Here is a 22,727-nt window from a genome sequence, read left to right as displayed (position 1 = left end):
TAACATGCTTTACCTGACACCAGTAACGTGATTTAAATCTGCCAGATGTTCATACAGGGACCACACGATCGCTGCATTGAGCCCCTTTTTGACAACCCGAGGGCCAAATCCGGAATACATGATTTTAAGGAAATTTTGATGTCCCTAAAAATAGCCAAGACAATCAATACTGTTGATTGCAAGAGTGCCTCTTTTATCCCCAAAGTTGGTTGCAACTGCATTCTAGTTTTGAGCACATCAAAAGGATGTGTAATGACAGACGCAAATCCAGAAGCTATCAATCCTAGCGAGATAAATCCAATGGAGACACACCGGAAAGAGCTGATTCAAAGATGCCCTTTTTGCCTTTAAATAGAGTATCCTTACAGGACTCATATACGGCAAAATAAATCCCCGCATATGGAGCGTCCCTAATGACGGTGGGCATTGTTCCAGCGAAAAACCCTTTATAAAATTAGGAGCAAGATCTAACCTTAAATGTTAAAGGATTCACTGTACCTTTAATACCACGCTGCCGAAAGAGGGTTTTGCAAGAATTGAGGAGCTTTTCAGAAATAAACTCGGCACTCTACGAAAGGAGCCTGGCCATATTTACCTCTAGACGGGTCTTTATTACCGATACGGGCATAAAAATGAAGCCAACAAAAGACCGCGAGAATGCACCACAAGAAAACCTAGCAGCATTGCTGAGTTTTTCTTCTCTATCGACGAGAATTTTCGTCAATGATGTTGGAGCACCCCCGGCTAAAGCCCGAGCGCTCACCTGACAAAACTCAAGAACCACAAAATACGATGCAGATCCAGGTGCGTTTCGTAGAAGAGTAGGAACTAAGAAAGAAATGTAGCAGAATACGTAATCCTCGCCACAAATGGCCTTTTTTAACGGAAGATGCTATCGATGAAGAGGGAGACTCTTGAAGCCGGGTTTTGATAACGTCTAGCGGCTGGAGAACAAATGCTGCGATGGATGAGGCAATCGCTCCAGCAAGTGATATGTGTACCATATGTTACACGGCGAAATTCCAATAAATTGTCTGGAAATTTAACTCGTCGTAAGCCTGCTTGATTGGTAAATTAAAATTTGAGGGTTTGGAGAGCTTTATTTGACATTAAACGGCGACGGTCCTTCTTTCAACATGCCATTTGGACAAATAGTGATCGGACCCGCCGGCGCTGGAAAGTCGACCTTTTGCACGGGCATGCAGCAGCTTCTCCAGTCCCTAGGAAGAAAGTGTCATGTGATAAATCTAGACCCTGGAAGCATGATGTTCCCTCCGGTAGAAGATGCCCCTGCAAGATACACGCCGGCGGTAGATGTGACTGAAATTTGTTCGCAATGGGATTTGATGGGTAGGCTTTCGATCGGCCCAAATGCAGGTATTTTTAGTCTTTTGATCCTTAGCGCTTGTTGAGGCAATGCGAATGCTTGTTGCTCCGCCCAATTGTACCTGGTTCCTTTCGCGACTCAAAAGCATCATTACCCAAAATGAGAAGGATGTAGAAGAAGATGGCGAAGTCCCCTATTTTATATTTGATTTTCCAGGGCAAGCTGAGCTTATAACCAACGAGCCTTACCTTTTCCAGCTAATATTGTTGCTTGAAAAAAGCCTTCAATTTCGGCTAGTGGCAATTTGCCTTGTCGATGCCACCACCGCGATCTTCACCAAAGAGCGGCTAGTTTCTTCGAAACTTCTTTGTCTGACTGCAATGGCATCAATAGAGCTGCCTTTTATTAATGCTTTTTCAAAGACAGATTTGTTGACCCCATCAGAAAAGGAGAATCTTGCCCTCGAGCGAGAGGATCCAGGGCTGGATAAAATTTGCAACGATTTCGATCCCGATTTCGGTCCTGATTCGGGCACATCGACAGAAATTAATGCTGCCGATTCAAAGGCCCCTGATTGTTTTATAGAATCAAATGTTATGCGTAAAACTACGACTCGAAAATCCCAACACAGGCTTTGGTATTTGTTGGAGGAACTGGTCGAAGATATGCCATACCTCCACCATATGCTGGTTGCTGTGGAAGATAAAGATTCAATGTTGCGTATATTGCGGGCTGCAGACCGCGCCAACGGTTATGTTTTTGGTGGGCTCACCCAAGGAAATGATTGTATTATGGGGATTTCCGCTCAGGCCCTTTAGCCCACTAAAGCTGCGCGTTTCTTGCCATGTAATTTTGAATTGCATGTCCCGGCGGATGAAATTTTCGACACGCAATATTCAAGTCGGCTTTGGCGCATCCATTTGACTCTAATTGGCAAAATAAAAGATCATCTCAGCATGTGTATTACATATATAACACGTTTATGTTTAGCTAAACACGCACGGCATGGCTGGCTGCAAACATTGAATCCAAAAGACGGCTCTGGAATGCAGCTGCTGCGACGCTGGAGAGGATTTGTAGGATGGTCATCCATTTAATAAGGGACAGCGTGCCTTGGACGGTGAACATGTTTCGGGAGTCTCTTTGCTTAAAATATCTCTGGTAAGAGCGAAGCGTTCGCAGCTCGACGCCCAAGTTGGTGAGTGATTGCTCCAATGCCGAGCTTCTTGGAGACGAAAACGGCGTTGCCGTTGGCCGTGTCCACTCGTCCTCGACAGAGACTGTTATATCAAAATCGATCGTTTTTGATGAAAAGGACCCCTTATTGTCAAAGCAAAGCTTGTATTCGCCCAACTCCAGCCCTTCAAATGATTGGTCTCCAAACACATCCACGGATTGCCAAATTAGAACCCCGGATGGATTCGTGACGCGAGCCTCTATCGAGTCGCCGGCAGTTCCTGCCTTCTGGACGGCAAAGTAAAAAAATAGACGTTTATCGACAATGTCGTCAATGGCCTGATAAAAGCAAGCAGCCTCATACGGGCCAAGACGATATGTAAGCGCCTCACCGGAGACCAGGAACGGCGAAACCATTAGGCTGATGAGAGAAATCAATGCCATCAACATTTCAATAAAATTAAATTTTATCTCAAGCTCTGCCATTTTAGCACGTTTGCTTCAAAGCGAAAGCGCCCCATTTGATAATCTCTACAACGCCGCAGGATCAGGCGCTTCAAACCAAACTTGCACAAAAGGGCAAAAACAAAGTTTTTCACCAAATTCGCCGCCCAAATGGACATGTTCACACTCCTTTTGGAACTTGGGATGTTTCCGAACCCCTCAACGCCCCCTTTGTAGCGTCAAGCTCAGATTCGGCGCGAATTGAGAACTTATGTTTTCCTCGAAACATAGAGTTCAAATCTTCATTAACACCGAGCATGTATTTCTTGGTGTCAAAAAGCGTCTTTTCATTGTGTCAGCCTCCCTCCCCCTCCCCCTCAAGGTGGGAACGTTCAAGTAGGGTTAGGGGAAGGTTGCAGCATATTTCAACCAAAAGTTGGTTTAATTTATTTTAATTTATTTTAATTTTTTAAACTGGCAATGAGCTTTACGTTCCTTCATTGCGTTGTTGATACGTGTGCTAGTAGCATCCCCGATCATAATGATGATCTGCAAAGAGAAACATTCTTCTATCAATGTGCAAAGCAGGCGTTGCTGTGTATGGCCAATGTTTGCACATTTCCTCCATCCAAAGAAACACTCGAATCTGCAGACATGATGCTGAAGAGCAAAGAGCATATGAATCGCCTTCAAGCTAAAGCAAATGCTATAAATTCAGATAGAATTGCGCGCGTCGAGGCGCGGAAACAACGAACTTTAAAGAAAATATCAGCGCAGGTCCAAAAAGAAACGCTAAAACAGCGAACAACCTCAAAGAAAAACCGCTCCCAACTTTCTCCACTCGATCAGGATGCGGAAGAAGATGACTTTGGCGTACATGTAGCAGACTCTGACAACGACGAGCAGGCTCAAAGAAGGAAGCGGTATCTTCCGAAATCGCCGCTGGCTAGGAAAAATACCAAAAAACAACGGCCAGGAAAAGCCCGCAGAATTCAAGCGAAAAATCGCGCAAACAGTAAAAGATAAATAAAATTCGAGTTCTTTTTATATCGACATGTGTGAACAGATTTTTTTGTCATCAGGCTGTGGTGAAGGTGAAATTGGTCGGTCACCCAGCCACATTTGGCCAATTGATAGCGTACCGGTGGTGACGCTTTAAATTTAAATTAAAATTTTTATCGGCGTCATTTAAATGCAGGAACGTTCCGCATCTCAATCACACGAAGATGACAGCAAGCAGGATGCGGCTGTAAATCCGTACATTCCAAAGTACATATCCAAAGCACCATGTATATGATTCCATTTTACTTTAGGGTATACTGGAAACGAGGCTGAAAACCTTGCCCACCAAAAGTCGATTCTTGTCACCCAATTGCTTCCAAAAAAGCATCAAATTTCCATCATCCATTCGACAAAATACAGAAAAGGCGCGTGTGAAAATTGCGGTTCGGCAACGCATGCACGTCGTGATTGTCTGGAGAGACCTCGAAAGATCGGTGCGAAATGGAGCGGCCAAGATATTGGTCCTGACGAGATACCATCGATCCCCAAAGATGAGAATCCACCGGTGCTTCCAGGAATCAAGCTTTTATCAAATTACGATGAAAAGCGCGACAACTGGAAGAATTTTGAGTCTACCACTTTCAAGGAGCACGTTGAGCCCCTATACGAAGGTCTACTGTCTCGATTTGTCTCCAAAGATGCTTCTATGGAGCAGGAGGTCGACACAATTGTAAACCAAAAGCTTGATTTCGAATCCAAGTCTAGAATGACCGTGAGAAACCTTCGAATCCGCGAAGATACGGCAAAATACTTGCAAAAAAATGTTTCCAAAGAAGCCATTTATGATCCCAAGACACGCTCTCTTAGAGCACCCGAGTCCGGAGGGCCGATACAAGAAAGATGGGTACGTGCGTCGTTTTCGGATCTGTCACAGTTGCCAACCGAACTTGATCTATTCTGCTGGGACCCAAATCGCAAATCGACGCTTCTCCCGCAGACATCGCCTACACAGGTGGCCCTTGAATTTGAACGCTACAAAAAGACAGCTGTCAACGCAAAGAATCAAGGCTCTGTGGAAATCGATAGCGAACCAGCTGCCAGTGCTTCTACAGAGGATTCCAAGCCATTTGTTCCAATTCCTACGGACGAGAACAGGTCTTATGCAACACATTCGTCTGCGTGGGGGTCGTTTTGGAACGACGGTTCTTGGGGCTATGCCTGTTGCAAGTCCTTGGATCGGAATTCAGCATGTGCAAACCGCTAGGCCTGGCCTTTGAAAGAATCTAAAGGAGCGCCACCTTCCAGAGCCCGGACTTCATCGTAAATACAATAAGAGCTATGTTCAGTCACAAAAGATCTTCATACCGAACACAAACATCACCACAAAGACCACCCAAAGTGACGTAGTGAACATGGACGAGTATGCCTTTTTCCTAATGTACACCTCCGTGTCATCGGCGCTTTTCTTAAACTGTTGAGTCTGCTCCAACAAGTCATCTACACGGATAAACAAAAAGAAATACTGGCTTGAGTTTTTAGCTGGTCCATGTCTTCGCCGCGTGCTGTGACTTTTGCAATGTTCGATTGGATCAGCGAATGTAGCTGAGAAAGATCACCTTCCACCTGGGAATGAGCTTTTCATCATACCTCAATCGTTGAAATGGGGCGGCTTTCAGACTCCATGCCGACAGAAATAATAAACGATGACGACGAAGAAGAAGAGGATGACGAGGATGACGATGGCATCCCGGATCTTTCCATGCTCAGGGTTAGGTATAGATTGATGAAGGATCCGTTTTCATGATGCAAAAGATGATCCTATTGGCTTAACCTTGAGACAATTTAAAATTTATTTCAGATTCTCAATGATGCTGGAAGAGCTCCCTTTCCAGCAATGTTTTCCACCTTTCAAAGGCGTCCAGATTTCTCTGTGCCGTGTTCGGGCTGAAGCTGTCGGCATTTTTCATTGCGTCGCACCCATGCAGCTTGTTTAACATGTGATCCATGGTGTCACTATTGGCACCGATAAGGGCAGCAACGGCACCACCAAGGGCAGAAAGCTCCTGTTCTGCAGGCCTAAATATTGGGCGAGACAGGACATCAGCTTCAATTTGGCATAGAACATTTGAGAGTGAGAGACCGCCATCTACGGAAAGCCCCGCTGAAGTTGCCCCACTCACAGAGCAATGTGTCATTTCATCGATGATCTACAAAATGCAAAGATGATGCATACCATTTTCGTCTGGAAGGCGATGGACTCCACAGCGGCTCTGCAAATATGTTCCGGTTTTGTCTCCAACGTGAGGCCGTGAATTGATCCCTTCAAATCGCTCCTCCACACTGGTGAATAAATTCCTGTCAATGAAGAGAGGAATGAAACACCGCCTGCATCTGCTACCTGACATAGAAAGCTATCTAAAATAAGCAAAAGCGTAAAAGGTGTCGCAATCGAAATAATCCGGATCAATAAATGCCAATAAAAGCTATGGAACAACAGAAAAAAGGTTGAGGGGCATACCAATTTCCATCGAGCCATCGCTCGACGGGGGGATGTGAAGCGTTTCCTGCAGCCAACTCATAAGGCGGCTGGCCATTGCAATGGAGCCCTCCACTGCATGAACAACCGGAGCATTTTTTCCCAATTGGAAAGCAATGGTAGTCACAAGCCCTGGTGAGAAAACCAACTCAGCGCCCGTGTTCATCATGAGGAAGCACCCAGTGCCAAACGTTGCTTTTGCTTCACCAGGGCGAAGGCAATGGTGACCAAGCAATGAAGCGTGCTGATCTCCCAGCATTGCCGTAATTGGAACACCGTCGAGCAAAGAACCTTTCTTAAAGATCGCTGTGTTTCCAAAAAGCGGGTCGCAATTTGACCGAATCTCTGGCATTGCACTGAGGAGCGAGGGACCCAGTTCAAAAAACTCAAAAAGAGCCGCATCCCACATGCCCGTGTGAATGTTCATCAGACTCGTTCTCGCAGCATTGGTAATATCGGTAAAGTAAGACTTTCCCCCGGTGATCCTCTACAATCAAAACGAGTCCATACATCAAGAATCCATGTATCAATAGTTCCTATCCGGAGATTTGACGTTTCTAACGCCTGGCGTATTTTCGAGGCATAAGGCTCGTTTTCCAGCAGCCATTTGATCTTCACTGCAGAAAAGTACGTTGAAACAGGCAGTCCCGTCAGGCTCTGCACTGTTGTGGTCGCTCCAAGCTCCTTTTCACGGAACTTTGAGACGAGGTCAGCAGTACGATTGTCGTACCACACTTGATATTAGAAAGGGCATGCATACAAATCGCTGGTGTCAAAGGCTCGCCACTGCCTCGGTCCCAGGCCAAAACGGACTCCCGTTGGTTGACAATTCCAATCGCTAGGGCGAAAGCAAGCTACTGCCCTAACCTTCAACGGTATTTTCAGGGGCAAGATGAGCACAGGCAGTTTCCATGGCGTCCATTACAGAAGATATTATTTGTCGCGGGCAGAACTCGGCCCAGCCTTGCTGTGGTGCTCGTGATTTAAGCGAGACAGATGACCGCTGCCGATGCACCACCTGCAGGGTGTCTCGATCAAACAGGATAAACCGGGTGGAGGACGTACCCTGGTCAATGGTGCCAACCATGCGAACGGGCACGGAAATTGACATCTTGAAATTAAAAAAGGTGTAGTTACGCCCCTCCTTGCCACCAACTTTGATATATGCATCAATTGCTAATTTCGGACCGGTCTAGGGTTGATGGCCCCGAAAAATGGCACACCCGATTATTTCAAATTTACACAAATTCGGTTGTACTATGGTCTGGTGGCATTCAAACGCGTTCGGAGCATTTTAAAACGTCTGTTTTCAAAAGCGACACTTCAAATGCGGGAAAAATCAAATTAAAAGCATTTTTCATGCAGTGGTTTGCTTTTAATGTCTCCAATATGATCGAAACTGCCATCACCATAAATGTATACGTCACCAATTAAAGTAATTAATGCAAATATCGCTCAAATGTAACCCTAAACACAGCCGAAAAATGCAGCAATAGAAAACGCAAGGGATTTGATTTTGATTGGATACATTTGGCCAATAGCCATGATTCGTGCTAGCACTTCCGCAGATGACATGTCCACAATCGACGCCAACAATGCGACCATACACCCTGAAAAGACTTCCAGTGCGAGGGCGCTTGAAATGGCTGCCCCACGCAAACGGGCGGCTGCCTCGTTTTCAGGTTGGTAACCAGCCACTTGGTGATGATCGAGAGATTGACATCCCACAAAATACATCATCAACACATTATTTTGGGATCACTTTTGTTATCATTTTCACCATCAGCAATATCAGCTTGCTAACCCTTAGATTGTGGTGATAATAGGAATGGCGACAGTACCGGCGCTGATGGAAACCATAGTCACAATATCAAGAAAAATTCGAGTGCATCGCCATCCGCCAAACTTATGCTTCTCATGATGATGAACCAGCAAGAGGAGGAGGGCATGGGCGGCCATGTCACCCATATCCAACAGCCCAACAAATCAGAAATGATGATGGCGGTCCAATCGACAAGCCAATTCCAGCAATCTATTCCCACGGGACAGTACCCCTCTTCGGGCCCTACATTCTCATCTTCACAGACATCTTCTGTTTCGGCAAACGGAGGAGCACCTTTCGGGGTGCCCTCTGGACAGTCCCAGGAACACAATCCCCATGGACTCATGGCTAATCAACAGCACCATGGACCCACATATGGCGGAAGCCCAGCAGCACCCAGCGGCATGAGTGCCGCTTCCCAGTCACACCATGCACAGCATCAACAACTTTATGGAAATGCACGCCCGATGCACCATCACCAACATCATGGCATGGCCATTCAAAACCACGCAATGATGGGCTCTGTATTCGCGTATATGTTAATTTTAGAACGCCCAGGGCCCAGCCTTCTCTTCGCTGCCGAATTCATCACCCGCGATGGCAATGAATTCGGCAGCCGCAGCCGCAGCCTCATCCTTCTATCGAAACCTAGAAATGCTGGAGGATGAACCACTCTATGTCAATGCAAAGCAGTATCATCGCATCCTCAAGCGTCGCGATGCGCGCACACGCTTCGAAGCGCAGGTTGCCAAGCTTAAAAGAACAAAGGTTTGGACTCGGTTTCTTTCCTTTAGAAACCGTACATGCACGAATCACGCCACAAGCATGCCATGCGGCGGCCGCGGGGCCCTGGAGGCCGCTTTCTGACCGCATCTGAGATTCAAGCGATGAGAGATGGAGATTCTCCACCACGTACTACACGTGGCGAAGCTGCAAAAGCTCCGGTGCCGCTAGGCGCCTCTTCGCCAGATGAGACCACCAAGAGCTATGGAGAACCGCTTGTCCGGCCTGCTACCCGCGTCTAACGCTAATAAACTATCCAAAAGACCTTCACACCCCCACATGGTCTGTTAGCAGGCAACACTGCTTCAGGACTGGCGCCTTTAAAATTTTATTAAAGAAGGGATTGTTTAGAGAGGGCTTGTAAAGCGCAACGGCCTGCGATACGCTCCAAAAGCTCCTTGCGCTCGTCGGAGAATGCAAAGAGATTCTTTGGGCGATTTGCTACAATCATTACCATGGCAGTTGCATGGATTTTGGTTGTCGATGCGCAGTTTGCCAAGTGAAGAAGCTGGAAGGTTTCCATTTCCAGCGTCCGTACAGGGTGAGTGGAGCGGGTCAGAGAATCGATGAGTTCCTCGTTTTCATCCACAAAATACAATGTGTTCGAGGCGGGATCCCCCACACGCCGTCCTTGCGAAGAGTAGAATGAATCAGCGGTGGCATTGATTCCAGAGACAGCAACAACCTCTTTCTCCTCCGAAAGCGAGGAAAGTAAAAGGCTGGTAAGCGAAGTGTCTGACTGTTCCAGCTCAGATACGGCATATGGCGTGGTGGTCTTTGAGGAGGCCGATGAACGCTTTGCAATGAAATAATTTGGATTTCGGGAGACAAGACAGGAAGCCGTGGACACACAAATGGAGCCGATTTCATCCTCAGCATTTAATGAGCCACATGTACCGAATCTGATTACAGCCATCGGACCGTCGACTATCGTTCGTGCTTCGCGCAGCATGAAGTCCATCATAGGTAATCCCATCCCAATGGACACAATGGAGACAAGCTCGCCATCAAAATAGCCTGTCCATGTTGAAAATCCGCGGTCGGAAGTGTGCTGGAAAACAATGTTCTTTAACGACTCCTTTGCAATGCGCTCTGCGCGCCCGTAGTCGCCAACAGTAAGTATGCGTGGGGCCAGTTCTCCACGCTTCAGACCAAGATGATAAAGCCGGCCATCTGCGTTAAGCGGAAGCATGGCCATTTCCTTTACTGCAATCGAGTTTGTGGTGGAAGTCATAACAGCGGCTCTTGGAAAATTATTGAGTCATCCTGATCACAACATGCAAATCGATTGCTTTTCCTTTTAAGCTAGCAAATGTAAATTGCACTTTAAAATTTAAATTGTGTTGGATTTTTAAAATTTTCTACCCGATGATGCTCGCCAACCAGATTGTGGATCGGAAGGTCCTTTCCAAGTCGATTAGGGGCTTGGTCATGCACACTATGGGAAAAGAAAATGAAAAAGACACTGTTGAGGCGACAAAAAATCGACCGCTCACCTTTCTTGATTCTGAAACCGATCTGCAACTATTCCTCATAATCAACGTCAAACGGAATATAACAAGCAAAAATGGCGCTTTGCCTATACCACTGCCCCTTCCCCATTCACAGCCAAAAAAAACATGTCTCTTTTCAAAAGATGGCCTATCTTCCACCTATACATCGCTTGCGCCTCCAAACCTGACTGTAACGTTTAATCATCTTACCTTAGATCATCAGCATAGAGAAGCTTCGAAAGGAGTATAAGCCTTTTGAGGCCAAACGTCAACTTATTGCCTCGTTTGAGCTGTTTTTAGCTGATAGGCGAATTTTAAGGATGCTGCCGCCATTGCTTGGGAAGAGTTTTTTCGAAAAGAAAAGGCTCCCTATTCCCGTAAAGCTTCCTCAATCCCCGGATAAAGTGTCATTTCTCAAGATCATTGAAGAGGCATCCAGGACAACGCCGCTTTACTTTCCGTCCAATGGAAGATGTATTTCTATCAAGGTTGCCACGCTCGACATGCCCTTAGAGGAGATTGAGGCGAACATTCTAACAGTGCTCTCGCATGCGATTAAGCAAATCCCAGGCGGTTCACTCAACAACGTGCAATCGGTTCATATTAAGAGTACATCCTCGACGGCCCTTCCTCTCTATTCGATATCCACTTAATAAATTAACGACCTATTTAAAGTCGCTTCCTAATTGGCTACTTGCAGCATCATGTCCTTCAATGCTTATCGGTAACGATGTGACTGCCAACCCCAAATGGATTAAGTAAATTATAGCTTTGTGGACATAAATGCTGGTCTTTCACTCCTAAGTGAATACCTACAGGCGTATTTCCACAGATCGGTTTCTCTACGGTAACTATTTGCACGTTGATGTGCGTGGATCATGTAAGGCCGCCACCTCTAGCTCTGCCCTGTGTAATCCATTAATCTATCAATGAATTTAAAGCCGATATTTGGGGGGAAAGCTGAAAAAGACAACTCAGACTAACATTAGAAGGGCGGGGTTTTCCTTAACATTTGAATATCTTGGTGCTATTTAATTGACTTAATATCATCGAGCGGGAAGACAAAATCTGATATCTGTCTCTGTGACTTGAAAGAATGCATTTGAGCGGCCCTCGCATGGGTTATACAATGCCTGGAGCATGGCCGCAGCGACACCATAAGCTTGAATTTTCGATTGTACACAACGAGATGCTCGCATCTCGTTGTTACCTGGCGGTCTTAAAAAGTCAAATTTATTTTTCAATGCAATTCCGCGTTGGCTGGTTTTTTGGCACATAATCTTGCGTTGACGTCGGTCAGCTTTGCTTGGTCGGGTTGTTCTTTTTGCTGTTGTTGAATGCAGGAGCGTATTTGTAGAGCACAAAGAAAACTAAACTAAGCATCGCTTCGGAAAAGAAAGCTTTGGACGCCCAAAATTCAAACCACACCATCGACGTAACGCTGACAATGTAAGTCCCCAAAAACGTGAAATAAATGAAGAGAACGAATTCAGCAAGCAGACCGCTCTGATCGCCTTGTGTAGGCCATCCAAACAGCTGTTTTAAAAACGAAACTGGCATAGGCAGGCGCTTATTTCTGTAAAGACACACCAGGGTATCCGCGGAAAAGAGAAAAATAGAAACGGCCATTGAGAGCTTCAAAGGGGCTTTCTTGAGCGCTCCATAATCTCCCGGAAACAATTGAAGCGCTATCGTCCTCAAAGGCGTCACCGCAATGCGGCAATTAATATCGAAAAACACAAAATAGCTCGTCAAAAAGCTGACTGTCGCCTCAATTTTGCGTTGCCACTTCCGTTTTGTGGGTGGTGTCCCCACTGCAGCGGCAGAAAGACCGCGGGTGTTGGCATCTTTGGGTTCGGACGCCAGAAGAAGACCTAGAGGAACCAAGACGACTTGGAGAAAAAAAACACCAAAAATAAGAACGCTTTTGTCGGCAGGTGTCAAGGTATATAGCCAGTGGGCATGCGGGGTTTGAGACAGCGTACCATTTGTAAACCCGTGCACATCTGTAGAGATGGGATCGCCAACTGGGGTTACGAGCCTCTGATATGTGAACGGGATCAACACGAACACCAAATCGAGGATGCTTGATACGGCCCATGTGTAAAGCAGAGGAACGATCATTTTGAGCATCCCGGCCGTGGTGTGCAGACCAGAGGCAACGACGTGTGTTTTTGCATACCCATAGAAGGAGGCGCAGAACGCAAAAGGTTGGTTTATGAGGTTGAGAGCCCAAGTAAAAAGCCTGGAAAGTGCATCTTGTTGACCTGTCTGAGGGAGTTGTTTCTTTTTGGGTAGACCGCTTAAATGTAGTTTTAAAGCGCTCAACTGCCCGTTTAGTTTGTTTAAATATTTTTTTAGAGCTTTTAGAGCTTTTAGAGCATTATTTCCGTTTGGAACCCCTTTTTTTTGGTTCATCTGGGCTATTATCATATTTAGATTATTTTCTTTTGATTCGAGCTGGGTTTTTTTCTTTTGCAGATACTGTTTTTTATCTTTTAGATTTACTTCACTTAGCAAGGATTTTATGTCTGTAAAAAAATTTTGAGCTGCTTTTAAAGAGGCTAAAACATCTTTTTTTAGGGCTTCCAATTCATTTTCTTCGGGTTTCAACGGTTCATTTTCTTCGGGTTTCAACGCTTTCGTATTCTCTCTTTGATTATTTCCCCCAAGTTCTTCCAACCTGGTCTGCGTCTTTTTTAAGATTGTATGAAGGGTTAGGTGATTTTTAGAAGAGAAATCTGTCGATTCCGAGAGGCCATTATTAGCTTTTATGTTTTTTGAACTATTATGCCTACGGCCAGATTTTTTAGACTTTTTTTGGTTTTCAATCTCTCTCTCCAAGATCTCTCTCTCCAAGATCTCTCTCTCCAAGATCTCTCTCTCCAAGATCTTTATTGCCTCTTTTAATAAATCAATTTCGTTTGTATTTCCTTTTATATCTTCGAGAAAATCCCCTGAAAGTATATCCCTTTTCCTTAGTTGAAATGAGAGCGAAATGAAAATGGAAATCAAAGCTACCAGGAATAGAAGTTTTCGGGGCGTCATTGAAGCAAAAGAGTTATTTAAAAAATCTAGCATTTTAGCGAATATTTTGCTTCGGAAACTTTGCATCCAATCAAATTTTTAAATTCAATAATTACTAAAAGGGCAAATTAAACTCCGAAAATTAATTATCAACTTGTCATTTGTCCAATAAATGCTCTGCAATATTTTATTGAATGGATATCATTGTGGGTTAGGGCTGATGTCTGCCGCTATTCAATGAGCTGCTGCTATTTKGCATCACCATCATCATCGACATTAGCTGGTGATTCCATGGATATTGCTGTTGGTCCCCAGAATAGCAGCACATCTCTGAACTATTCCACCATGGCTGCATGATTCTTGATTTGCTGCTTGTAAGTGCCCAGGTGACTCTTTGCATCTGCCCCATCCAAGGCTTTCCATTCTCTTCGTTGATTGCTTTCTGGGCAGCACTTCTAGCAGTAAATCGGACAAATGCAAATGCATCCTGTGGCGGAATTGTGGCTAAAATGACACGATAAACCCTTACTTTGCGGTCGATTTATGACCTGGATGCTTTCTATCTCGCCATATTTTGAGTATTTTTCTCTCAAGCTTTCTACAGATGCATGGGCTGGATTCATACGCCCAACAAATATCTCTGGTTCAAATCCAGGTGGGCTTCTGCTTGGGACGATAATTGGCGGTGGAGGCGAAAGTGAAAGTCTCTCCATGGCAAGGTAAATGTCCTCATGTGGGATTCTGTGTATGTTCTGTGGCTGCGGCTGCAGGTGCGGCTGCGGCGGTGGGGAGGAGGAGGAGGCTGAGGACGAGGACGAAGCAGAAATGTTCTTCATTGCCATCGATATCGACATCCAATATGGGTATTGAGATGAATAATTCTGATTAGCCGGAAAATAGTATCCGAGATTTTGGGGAGAGTGTAGCAACCCCAGATGGCCATGGTCAAGTTGGGTGTACGTCTGATTTGAGAACCATTCGATATCCCACGAGGAAAATCTTTTTTTCATTTCGCAAACTGCCTCTTCCGAATCAACGTCATCTTTCAGCTTCGCAACTATGGTGACATGAGATGCATCATCTTCGACCGTCACAATATCAGACTGGTCTATCCACTCTGCCAAAAGCAGACGACAATCGTCCTTTTGCGAAAAGGGGGCTGGGATGGTAATTGTAAGTTTTCGCAGGCATCTTGCCTTTTCTATGCGGATTTTTCTTTTTCCAATGAAAAGCTCACTTTTTGAAGCTTGTACAGCCTCTCTGGCATCCTATGTAGAAAAGCAAATCAGGGATAAGTTGGTACTTGAAACTGCACAAATCCAAACGGCCTTCCCTTTATGTCTCTTGAGGCCTTCACACTTTGGATCGGTCCAAATCGTTTAAATATGCGTCTAAGCTCGTCCGTCAGTTCGTCGTTTGATAAAAACGCAGGTAGGCTATGAAGCGGCAGTCGAAACAATTCCCTTACTTTGCAACGAACAGGCAGCCTTCTGCCGAGGGTCTTTTCATTCTCGCTTCCATTGACGGTGGCGTGTCAACAAGTGACGGCGAGACCGTCATGGGCGATCTTGGCGACATTGGAGATGACGTTGCCGCAGTGTGGATGCCATTCTCTGTCAATTTAATTGGTGTGTTTTCCGCTGCTGCTATTGGGATGTTAGTGGCAGTGGTGGTGGTGGTGGTGGTGGTGGTGGCGGTGTTGGTGTTGATAGACATTTGCTTTTCTATGCAATGGTTGCAACGTTGATGTTCGACTTTTTCCCCTTGTTTTCGTATGTTGCAGGCCTATTTATTTGGTATCGTTGATTTTCTTTCAATTTATGTGATAAATGCAAATGCCTGAATATTGCCGTCGATTCTATGCTAATGACAGCTGAGATGAAGCAATTAAAAGCAAAATTCTCCAATTTATCGCTGCATTATTTCACACAACCAGGTAAAAAATGCAGCCTGCACTTGCATAATGGAAAGTTTTATTTAAATTATAATATAATAATCGACCGGTGCGCGATGCATTGATATGCCATTTACATTTGCCTATTTAAAAAGGTTAAAGACGTTTTCAATCGAGTCCATAAAGGTATCAAACTAAGAGTTAGCAATCCCAAAAGCACGCCTACCGCCACAACGAGTTTACACAAGAGGACTAAAACATCGAATCCTTCCTTAGCATTTCCAGAGTATAGCAGCATTCCATTTAAATTGTTCCCGTTCTTTCCTGGGGGTGTCGATGCTTCCTTTTCAGACGTGTTAGCAACTACAAATTTAGCATCTCTATTTGACATACCAACTGAAGGATAAAAACTCAAGGCGGTAATAAGTATGCTTAAATATAAAAGGATGTACGTATATCGCATATGGCTTGTGGGTTGGAATCGTGACCCGATTTTCCATTTAACCTAATGCTAAATAATTGGCCAAAACTCGGACAAATTGAGGACTGAGATTTTGTTTTTTAATTTTAATGGCCAGAGGGATAAATCAATTGCATTGCATCTTCTTTTCCACATGGAAGCATCGAATTTCGTTGGGACCCTCTTTGGATCATTTTCTTGACAAGGATGTCAATATTTTGGCCTCCCAAACCGAAACAAACAATTTAATTGCCGATAATTTGGCTTTCAGGCAGCAAAAGGGACAGAATTTGGAATCCGGCCAGTACTATGACGCGAACGCGCAAGTTGCTCCGCAACTGGTTCCGCACTGGAGCCCGGAAAGAATTCCGCCGTGGATAAAAACCCCGGTCCCCATTGGCGCAGGGTACTCAAAATTGAAAACTTCTCTTGAAAGTCTAAAACTAAATACGGTTTGCCAGGAGGCTAAATGTCCAAATATCGGCACATGCTGGTCAGGCTCTTCTGGCGATGGAAAAAAGGCTAGCCCCTCGACAGCAACCATTATGCTTATGGGAGATACGTGCACGCGTGGATGCCGCTTTTGTTCTGTAAAGACATCAAAAACACCCGCGCCCCTCGATGTAAATGAACCGGATCGTACTGCAGATGCAATCTGCAAGTGGGGAGTTGATTACATTGTCCTTACTTCGGTTGATCGCGATGATCTTCCCGATAACGGGGCACTGCATTTTGCAAAGACAATCTCGCTTCTGAAGGAACGAAAGCCAGAAATTTTGATAGAAGCCCTTACAGGTGACTTCCAAGGCTCGCTTTTCGATGCCAAGGTAGTGATCCTGGCACCTTTAAATGTCTTTGCTCACAATCTGGAAACAGTTGAGCGCTTAACCCCATTTGTCAGAGATAGGCGTGCCGGGTACAGGCAATCACTTCGTTTGTTAGAATTTGCAAAGCAAAGCCGTTCTGAAAATCTTCTCACAAAATCCGCCATCATGCTGGGCCTGGGCGAACAGCCTGAAGAAATTCTTCAAACGATGAAAGGTACTTTTTCGCTGGGCCCTGATAAATTTAGATTTACGGAGTGCAGGCGTTGATGCCCTGACCATTGGTCAATATATGAGACCCACAAAACGGCATTTAAAGGTAGAGGCATATGTTCACCCTGAAACATTTGCCTACTGGCAAGAAAAGGGCCAGAGTTTGGGGTTTTCCTACGTTGCCTCCGGCCCGCTCGTCAGATCATCATACAAAGCGGGCGAATACTATCTTAAAAGCCTGCTTGAAAAGAAAAACGCCCTGTAGTCCATTATTGTGCTACCATTAACATAGACTGCTCTAGCAATTAATCCACTCACATAAAATTTATAGAATCCACTAATTAAACTTGACAAAACCACGGCCCCCTCTCGTTTGACCCGAGATGTCTGCATAAAAATGTCTGCGGTAATGTTTTAGCCCTTTTATTTGGAACAGTTCAAAGTGTACGTAGCTTTTGCGGGTAGGACAATCCTCAATGCTCATATATATTGAGGAATTGTCATTGGTATTGCAATTTAAATTTTATAAACTGACACCAATAGAAAATTGGGACCAATCAGGGCTTGGGAATTGGTGATTAAAGTTTCATCCGTTGATTTGAGTTAAAGGCTGATCGATAGATCAAATTTCATTCAATTATCTTTCTCTCTTCATGATAAAGGAGATCCATTCTGCAATAAGCTTTTTGAGCACCATTCTAAGGCCGGTGCTTTCAAACTGCTCCACAGTTCAAATAGACGCCTTTCAAGAGTCGCTCATAGATTTACTCTGCTCCAAATTCGCAACACACTGGGATGTAAGCAATCCCATCAAGGGAAATGCCTTTCGCTCGCTGATGGTTAGCTGTAGTTATGTGGACCCAATCCTACAAGAGGCTGCCAGGCGGTGTTCCTTTGAAATTTCAATGTTTCCAACAGAGCTCACTATTTGGATAGATCCCGGCGAAGTCACCTATCGATTCGGGGAAAATGGAAGCATTGCGAATCTCGATATCTTGAGCCAAAATGAAAAGAATTTTATTACTGCAAAATAAATAAAATTTAATTGCATTACTTTTTGCGATTCCAGCAATCAATTTGATTAGGAAGTTTTTTTCCAAGAAAATCATCAGCATTATCTTGAATGATTAAGCCACTTCTTTATGGGCGAATTTGTCGAATTTTAAATCCCGTGGCCTCAAGGCTGTGGTACGCATCAGCTGCTAAAGCAGGTATAGTAATATGTACTGTTCTTGCCGCTAGGCACGTCAGAGGTCTCTTCTATCTTGGAGGAAAAGATCCTTGGCATAGGAGGGTCGATCGACATCCAGGAAACCGGTAGAGTCCTTTCTATTGGCGACGGAATCGTTCGTGTCTATGGTTTAAAGAATGTGCAGGCAGAAGAGATGGTTGAATTTTYGGGCGGAGTTCAGGTATCCTTCAAAAAGATTACCTTTGCAGGGAATGGCTTTGAATTTGGAGGCTGACAATGTCGGCATTGTGATTTTCGGAAACGATCGTCAGATAAAAGAAGGGGATATTGTAAAGCGCACAGGCAATATAGTGGATGTGCCCACGGGCGAGGGTCTACTTGGTCGAGTGGTTGATGCTTTGGGAAACCCCATCGATGGCAAGGTAATTTTTGAGCAAAGTAAACCGCCGCTAGGGGCCATTAAAAAATGTCACTCGCCAGCGCGTTTCTGTCAAAGCGCCTGGAATTATTCCCAGAGAGTCTGTAAGAGAGCCCATGCAGACAGGGATCAAATCCATCGACTCCATGGTACCAATCGGCCGGGGTCAGCGCGAGCTGATCATCGGGGATCGCCAAACTGGAAAGACAGCCATTGCTCTTGACACCATCATCAACCAGAAGAACTGGAATGACCAGGCGGACGAGTCGAAGAAACTCTATTGTGTTTATGTCGCCATTGGTCAAAAGCGATCAACGGTAGCCCAATTCGTACAGAAGCTTGAGGAAAACGACGCACTCAAGTATACTATCATCGTTGCGGCAACAGCGTCTGAGGCAGCTCCCTTGCAATACCTGGCGCCATACACCGGATGCGCCATGGGTGAATACTTTCGCGACAACAAAAAGCATGCATTGATTGTTTATGACGATCTTTCTAAACAAGCGGTTGCATATCGCCAGATGTCTCTTTTATTGAGACGCCCCCCTGGACGGGAGGCATATCCTGGTGACGTCTTTTATCTCCACTCGCGTTTGCTAGAGAGGGCCGCAAAAATGTCAAAAGCTTTTGGAAGTGGTTCGCTGACGGCCCTTCCGATCATTGAAACCCAAGGTGGGGATGTCTCTGCGTACATTCCGACCAATGTCATTTCCATTACGGATGGCCAAATCTTTCTAGAAGCAGAGCTCTTTTTTAAAGGCATCCGTCCGGCCATCAATGTCGGTCTCTCTGTAAGCAGAGTCGGTTCAGCTGCTCAAATAAAAGCCATGAAGCAGGTGGCCGGATCCCTCAAACTCTTTTTGGCCCAATATCGAGAGGTGGCTGCCTTTGCTCAGTTCGGCTCCGACTTGGATGCTTCTACGCAGTTTCTTTTGAACCGTGGTGCAAGGCTAACGGAACTACTTAAGCAGCCGCAATATCGCCCGATCCCGGTCGAGCAACAAGTTGTGATCATATTTTGCGGGGTGAACGGCTTTCTTGACAAGCTTGATTCGAAGCGCGTCACTGCTTACGAGGCGAGACTGATTCCCCACCTGTTGGAGAATCATCCAGATATATTTGAAAGCATTAGAAGGGAAAATTCTCTTTCAGAGACTACCACCAAAAAACTTAGAGAGGCTCTTACCGCCTTTGGGGCATCCTTTGTCTGATGATGAGCAGTAAATGACTTAATTGGATGCTTTCCCAAATTTAAATTAAAGTTTAATGCCCACAAGGAAGAAGCCCTTGGCTATTTATGATCCATGTCCGCAATGCAGGTCGACGCGATATACAAAAGGGGATGGCATCATGTATTGCAGCAATGGCCATGAATCCATGGTTTTCTTCACAAAATTTATGCATTAGTTTTACATGGAAGAGGTGGCAGATGCTTCCGAAATGCAACCGAATGTGCTTTTATTTGGGCGTACCGTCAATAAGGGCCTTCTTGGCGGCTGTAGTCCTCAACTGAAATCACACAAATCGGCTAAGCAAAGTAAATTTGCGCACGGACCTTCCTATTCTGATCCACATTTTGTGATTGCCATTTTCCAGAGCATGCTTCTCCTACAACTTTCCTCTCTTCAGCGTCTGCTAAAACTTGCCGACGGCGTAACCGTTCTGGAAAGTCATGTGAAAAATACATGGCTGCAGTATGTGAAGGCCTTGGAGGAAAATTCCTTTTTTTGCTGTGATCAGAAGCTCGAAGAGATGAAACAAGTTAGGAGGGCCGTTTTTTTTTCAACTCAAATTCTTCCTGCGATTCTTCTTTTTGGATGCTGGAAATGTCAGCTATCGATTTTGGGGCAGGATATGATTCAGTGAATGTCCACAGGAAAAGTTCCATACTTTAATGCTTTTAACATGCTGCCAAAAGAGCTTAGGTTGAGCCATTTGCTGCATTCGTCGTATCACATTGTGTTTATTCCCAGTTCGCTTCCCACCGCCAAAGACCTGGAAAATATGGTCTTTCAACTTTGCACGCTTTTCGCGGATCAGTTTGAATTTGGCTTTCCGCTTCCAACATACCTTGTCTCGTTAGGGCTGAAGCTATCGCTTCCCGGTAACTTTAACGAATCGCTGATGTTTTAGTGCAAGTTATACATGCAGCACTTTTGCTTGTCGAAATTCTATCGTTTGAAAATGCGCTAGAAAAATATAACCGCGACTTTACTGTACCATCAATCAAAGCGGCCATCCCGCTCATTAGTGCAATTCGCCTCCTGTATGATGTGCATATGTCTATCTATACAAAGCCTTTGGTATCGCGCTCCAAGGTCAACTTGAAGCAGGAAATTAGCGGGGACCCATCTTTAGTATCGCTATCGGATGCTCTTCCCCCGTTTTCGGCTTTAAAGGAACAATGGTATCTCAACAGCAAAAAGGACATTTTGCTTCCGGAATATATGTTCTCCATTGCCAATGTAGACCAATTAAATGGATTTGTACAAGCAATCTCCTCAACTGCATCCGTGCTGCAGCCCCTTCAAGTGGCGAATGAGATTAACATCCCACCTCTTCCTTTTGAAAATAGTGCAGAGGCAACGATTGGGGAAAAATTTCCAACTTTCAATGTTCCATCGATCGGAGAATTTCCGGAACATCCTAATGCCTTGCTAACGTTGAGTCAAAAAAATTTCAACGATACTCAAAATGATCAGAACATTTCAATTTCATGGCAAAAAACCGTTGACTACAGCTCTTGGAGGCATGGGCGGCACTATCCGTTAATCCCGGGTCTTTATAAGAGGGGAGACTCCGAAACATATGGTGCAGACACCATATTCCAAAGCTGTGACTTTGATGCTCTATTACAAGCGGCATCTGCGGCAATTGGATTTTCGAAATCTGAACTTATGTATCACTTGTCCATCTTTGATAGAACCTATCTGCGTCAAATTTCCAAATCAAACATTTTCCGTAGATTCCTTGTCTAATCCAGAAATAAGCGGCATGTTCTCTTTCGGGAGAGCGAAATCAGGTTACTACTGCCTTCAAGCTCGATTTATACCGAAAAGGCAGGCTTGCGGGTTTCTCGCAATCCAGTGATGTATTTTTATTCAGCAACATTCCTAGGCTGATCCAGTTGTCTGAAAATCAGGTTGCACCAAGAACCGGCACAAAATCTGATTTACAGTTTCGGATTAATTTTTATTTCTTCAAATAAATTATAGGCATGGCCTCCTCCCCATGCAAGTGCTTACATGGCAATTGGAATTAAATTTAAATTGAAAGTTTAAAATTTTCGCAATGGTTAGGACCAAGAAAGCATTGAAATGTACTTCCCATCGCAACATGCTTACTTTGTAGACCAGTTTACCAGTTCGCAAAAGAAAACCAAGGATTCAAAGGCTTCTCTGGTGTCTAGAGTACAGGATTCGTTGAAAGAGTATCCATATGCATATGTATTTTCCGTGCAGAATATGCGAAATTCATTTCTCAAGGAATTCAGAAGCGAATATTCAGGCTCAAGGTAACCGCTTCACGCTCACCGTGGCTAGGATATTTTTTGGCAAGAACAAAGTTTTGGTAAAGGCGCTTGGATCGACTCCTTCTGACTCGGCAATTGAGGACTCGTACCGTCTTGGAAAGGTTTGCAGCTTTGCCCGTTAACTTGTAGTATTTGGTGGGAAATAATGTTGGGCTACTGATGACCGATAAGGATCCAAAAGTCTTTCAAAGCTATTGTAAGCAAGCGGTCCACGTAGACTATGCTCGTGCCGGCGCCATTGCCACAGAAAGCGTCACCATCCCAGTGGGAACGGTTTCCAGAAACGAGGAGTTTCTATCGCACACCTTTGAAAGCCAGCTGAGAAATGCCGGAATGCCCGTTTTGCTAAAAGGCGGTTTCTTGATCCTCGATGCGCCCTATACGATTTGCCAGCAGGGTGACGTCCTGACCAGCGACCAGGCTAAATTGTTGAAAGTATTTTTCTATCAGCTCTCAGAGTTCAGGATCAATCCCATCGCTGTTCTTCATGATGGAGCTGTTTCCGAACTTTCCCCTGACCACTCGATGGATGTTTAATTTAAATTGAATCCAGTAAATTAACACTTCAAAGCGTAAATATGGTT

General features: G+C 44.9%; 15 protein-coding genes across 15 annotated transcripts; 9 read left to right on the top strand and 6 right to left on the bottom strand.

Moving 5' to 3' along the window:
* Window positions 1-1,136: 1,136 nt before the first annotated feature.
* On the top strand, window positions 1,137-2,145 carry DI09_24p340 (GPN-loop GTPase 2-like protein; the record flags this gene model as incomplete). Its single annotated transcript, XM_013382886.1, has 2 exons — window positions 1,137-1,377; window positions 1,403-2,145. 2 exons carry the CDS (start codon window positions 1,137-1,139, stop codon window positions 2,143-2,145), a joined length of 984 nt encoding a protein of 327 aa, XP_013238340.1.
* A 172-nt stretch (window positions 2,146-2,317) lies between these two features.
* DI09_24p330 (endosomal cargo receptor) lies at window positions 2,318-2,989 on the bottom strand (the record flags this gene model as incomplete). The annotated part of the gene is made up of 1 exon (XM_013382885.1): window positions 2,318-2,989. The coding sequence occupies one exon, from the start codon at window positions 2,987-2,989 to the stop codon at window positions 2,318-2,320; it is 672 nt and encodes a 223-aa protein (XP_013238339.1).
* Window positions 2,990-3,427: 438 nt separating this feature from the next.
* On the top strand, window positions 3,428-5,213 carry DI09_24p320 (pre-mRNA-splicing factor Slu7; the record flags this gene model as incomplete). The annotated part of the gene is made up of 2 exons (XM_013382884.1): window positions 3,428-3,962; window positions 4,261-5,213. 2 exons carry the CDS (start codon window positions 3,428-3,430, stop codon window positions 5,211-5,213), a joined length of 1,488 nt encoding a protein of 495 aa, XP_013238338.1.
* A 78-nt stretch (window positions 5,214-5,291) lies between these two features.
* Window positions 5,292-5,695, bottom strand: DI09_24p310 (uncharacterized protein; the record flags this gene model as incomplete). The annotated part of the gene is made up of 2 exons (XM_013382883.1): window positions 5,292-5,471; window positions 5,597-5,695. The coding sequence occupies 2 exons, from the start codon at window positions 5,693-5,695 to the stop codon at window positions 5,292-5,294; spliced, it is 279 nt and encodes a 92-aa protein (XP_013238337.1).
* A 116-nt stretch (window positions 5,696-5,811) lies between these two features.
* Window positions 5,812-7,596, bottom strand: DI09_24p300 (uncharacterized protein; the record flags this gene model as incomplete). The annotated part of the gene is made up of 6 exons (XM_013382882.1): window positions 5,812-6,156; window positions 6,183-6,364; window positions 6,468-6,972; window positions 6,996-7,219; window positions 7,246-7,339; window positions 7,360-7,596. 6 exons carry the CDS (start codon window positions 7,594-7,596, stop codon window positions 5,812-5,814), a joined length of 1,587 nt encoding a protein of 528 aa, XP_013238336.1.
* Window positions 7,597-7,899: 303 nt separating this feature from the next.
* Window positions 7,900-8,175, top strand: DI09_24p290 (uncharacterized protein; the record flags this gene model as incomplete). The annotated part of the gene is made up of 2 exons (XM_013382881.1): window positions 7,900-7,920; window positions 7,963-8,175. 2 exons carry the CDS (start codon window positions 7,900-7,902, stop codon window positions 8,173-8,175), a joined length of 234 nt encoding a protein of 77 aa, XP_013238335.1.
* A 644-nt stretch (window positions 8,176-8,819) lies between these two features.
* Window positions 8,820-9,332, top strand: DI09_24p280 (CCAAT-binding transcription factor (CBF-B/NF-YA) subunit B domain-containing protein; the record flags this gene model as incomplete). The annotated part of the gene is made up of 3 exons (XM_013382880.1): window positions 8,820-8,831; window positions 8,857-9,075; window positions 9,102-9,332. 3 exons carry the CDS (start codon window positions 8,820-8,822, stop codon window positions 9,330-9,332), a joined length of 462 nt encoding a protein of 153 aa, XP_013238334.1.
* An 89-nt stretch (window positions 9,333-9,421) lies between these two features.
* On the bottom strand, window positions 9,422-10,288 carry DI09_24p270 (uridine phosphorylase; the record flags this gene model as incomplete). The annotated part of the gene is made up of 1 exon (XM_013382879.1): window positions 9,422-10,288. The coding sequence occupies one exon, from the start codon at window positions 10,286-10,288 to the stop codon at window positions 9,422-9,424; it is 867 nt and encodes a 288-aa protein (XP_013238333.1).
* A 170-nt stretch (window positions 10,289-10,458) lies between these two features.
* DI09_24p260 (uncharacterized protein) lies at window positions 10,459-11,236 on the top strand (the record flags this gene model as incomplete). Its single annotated transcript, XM_013382878.1, has 2 exons — window positions 10,459-10,518; window positions 10,799-11,236. The coding sequence occupies 2 exons, from the start codon at window positions 10,459-10,461 to the stop codon at window positions 11,234-11,236; spliced, it is 498 nt and encodes a 165-aa protein (XP_013238332.1).
* A 643-nt stretch (window positions 11,237-11,879) lies between these two features.
* Window positions 11,880-13,631, bottom strand: DI09_24p250 (uncharacterized protein; the record flags this gene model as incomplete). The annotated part of the gene is made up of 1 exon (XM_013382877.1): window positions 11,880-13,631. The coding sequence occupies one exon, from the start codon at window positions 13,629-13,631 to the stop codon at window positions 11,880-11,882; it is 1,752 nt and encodes a 583-aa protein (XP_013238331.1).
* A 190-nt stretch (window positions 13,632-13,821) lies between these two features.
* On the bottom strand, window positions 13,822-15,895 carry DI09_24p240 (uncharacterized protein; the record flags this gene model as incomplete). The annotated part of the gene is made up of 4 exons (XM_013382876.1): window positions 13,822-14,114; window positions 14,236-14,870; window positions 15,079-15,395; window positions 15,731-15,895. 4 exons carry the CDS (start codon window positions 15,893-15,895, stop codon window positions 13,822-13,824), a joined length of 1,410 nt encoding a protein of 469 aa, XP_013238330.1.
* Window positions 15,896-16,074: 179 nt separating this feature from the next.
* DI09_24p230 (lipoic acid synthetase) lies at window positions 16,075-17,266 on the top strand (the record flags this gene model as incomplete). The annotated part of the gene is made up of 2 exons (XM_013382875.1): window positions 16,075-17,005; window positions 17,052-17,266. 2 exons carry the CDS (start codon window positions 16,075-16,077, stop codon window positions 17,264-17,266), a joined length of 1,146 nt encoding a protein of 381 aa, XP_013238329.1.
* Window positions 17,267-18,124: 858 nt separating this feature from the next.
* DI09_24p220 (ATP synthase subunit alpha) lies at window positions 18,125-19,822 on the top strand (the record flags this gene model as incomplete). Its single annotated transcript, XM_013382874.1, has 4 exons — window positions 18,125-18,212; window positions 18,244-18,389; window positions 18,442-18,615; window positions 18,647-19,822. The coding sequence occupies 4 exons, from the start codon at window positions 18,125-18,127 to the stop codon at window positions 19,820-19,822; spliced, it is 1,584 nt and encodes a 527-aa protein (XP_013238328.1).
* A 202-nt stretch (window positions 19,823-20,024) lies between these two features.
* On the top strand, window positions 20,025-21,589 carry DI09_24p210 (uncharacterized protein; the record flags this gene model as incomplete). The annotated part of the gene is made up of 2 exons (XM_013382873.1): window positions 20,025-20,439; window positions 20,745-21,589. 2 exons carry the CDS (start codon window positions 20,025-20,027, stop codon window positions 21,587-21,589), a joined length of 1,260 nt encoding a protein of 419 aa, XP_013238327.1.
* A 339-nt stretch (window positions 21,590-21,928) lies between these two features.
* DI09_24p200 (uncharacterized protein) lies at window positions 21,929-22,680 on the top strand (the record flags this gene model as incomplete). The annotated part of the gene is made up of 3 exons (XM_013382872.1): window positions 21,929-22,057; window positions 22,119-22,244; window positions 22,315-22,680. 3 exons carry the CDS (start codon window positions 21,929-21,931, stop codon window positions 22,678-22,680), a joined length of 621 nt encoding a protein of 206 aa, XP_013238326.1.
* Window positions 22,681-22,727: the final 47 nt, after the last annotated feature.

Source organism: Mitosporidium daphniae (genome assembly GCF_000760515.2).
Source record: "Mitosporidium daphniae strain UGP3 chromosome Unknown contig-24, whole genome shotgun sequence".
Classification (NCBI taxonomy): domain Eukaryota; kingdom Fungi; phylum Microsporidia; genus Mitosporidium; species Mitosporidium daphniae.
This window is presented reverse-complemented; position numbering and strand designations above follow the sequence as displayed.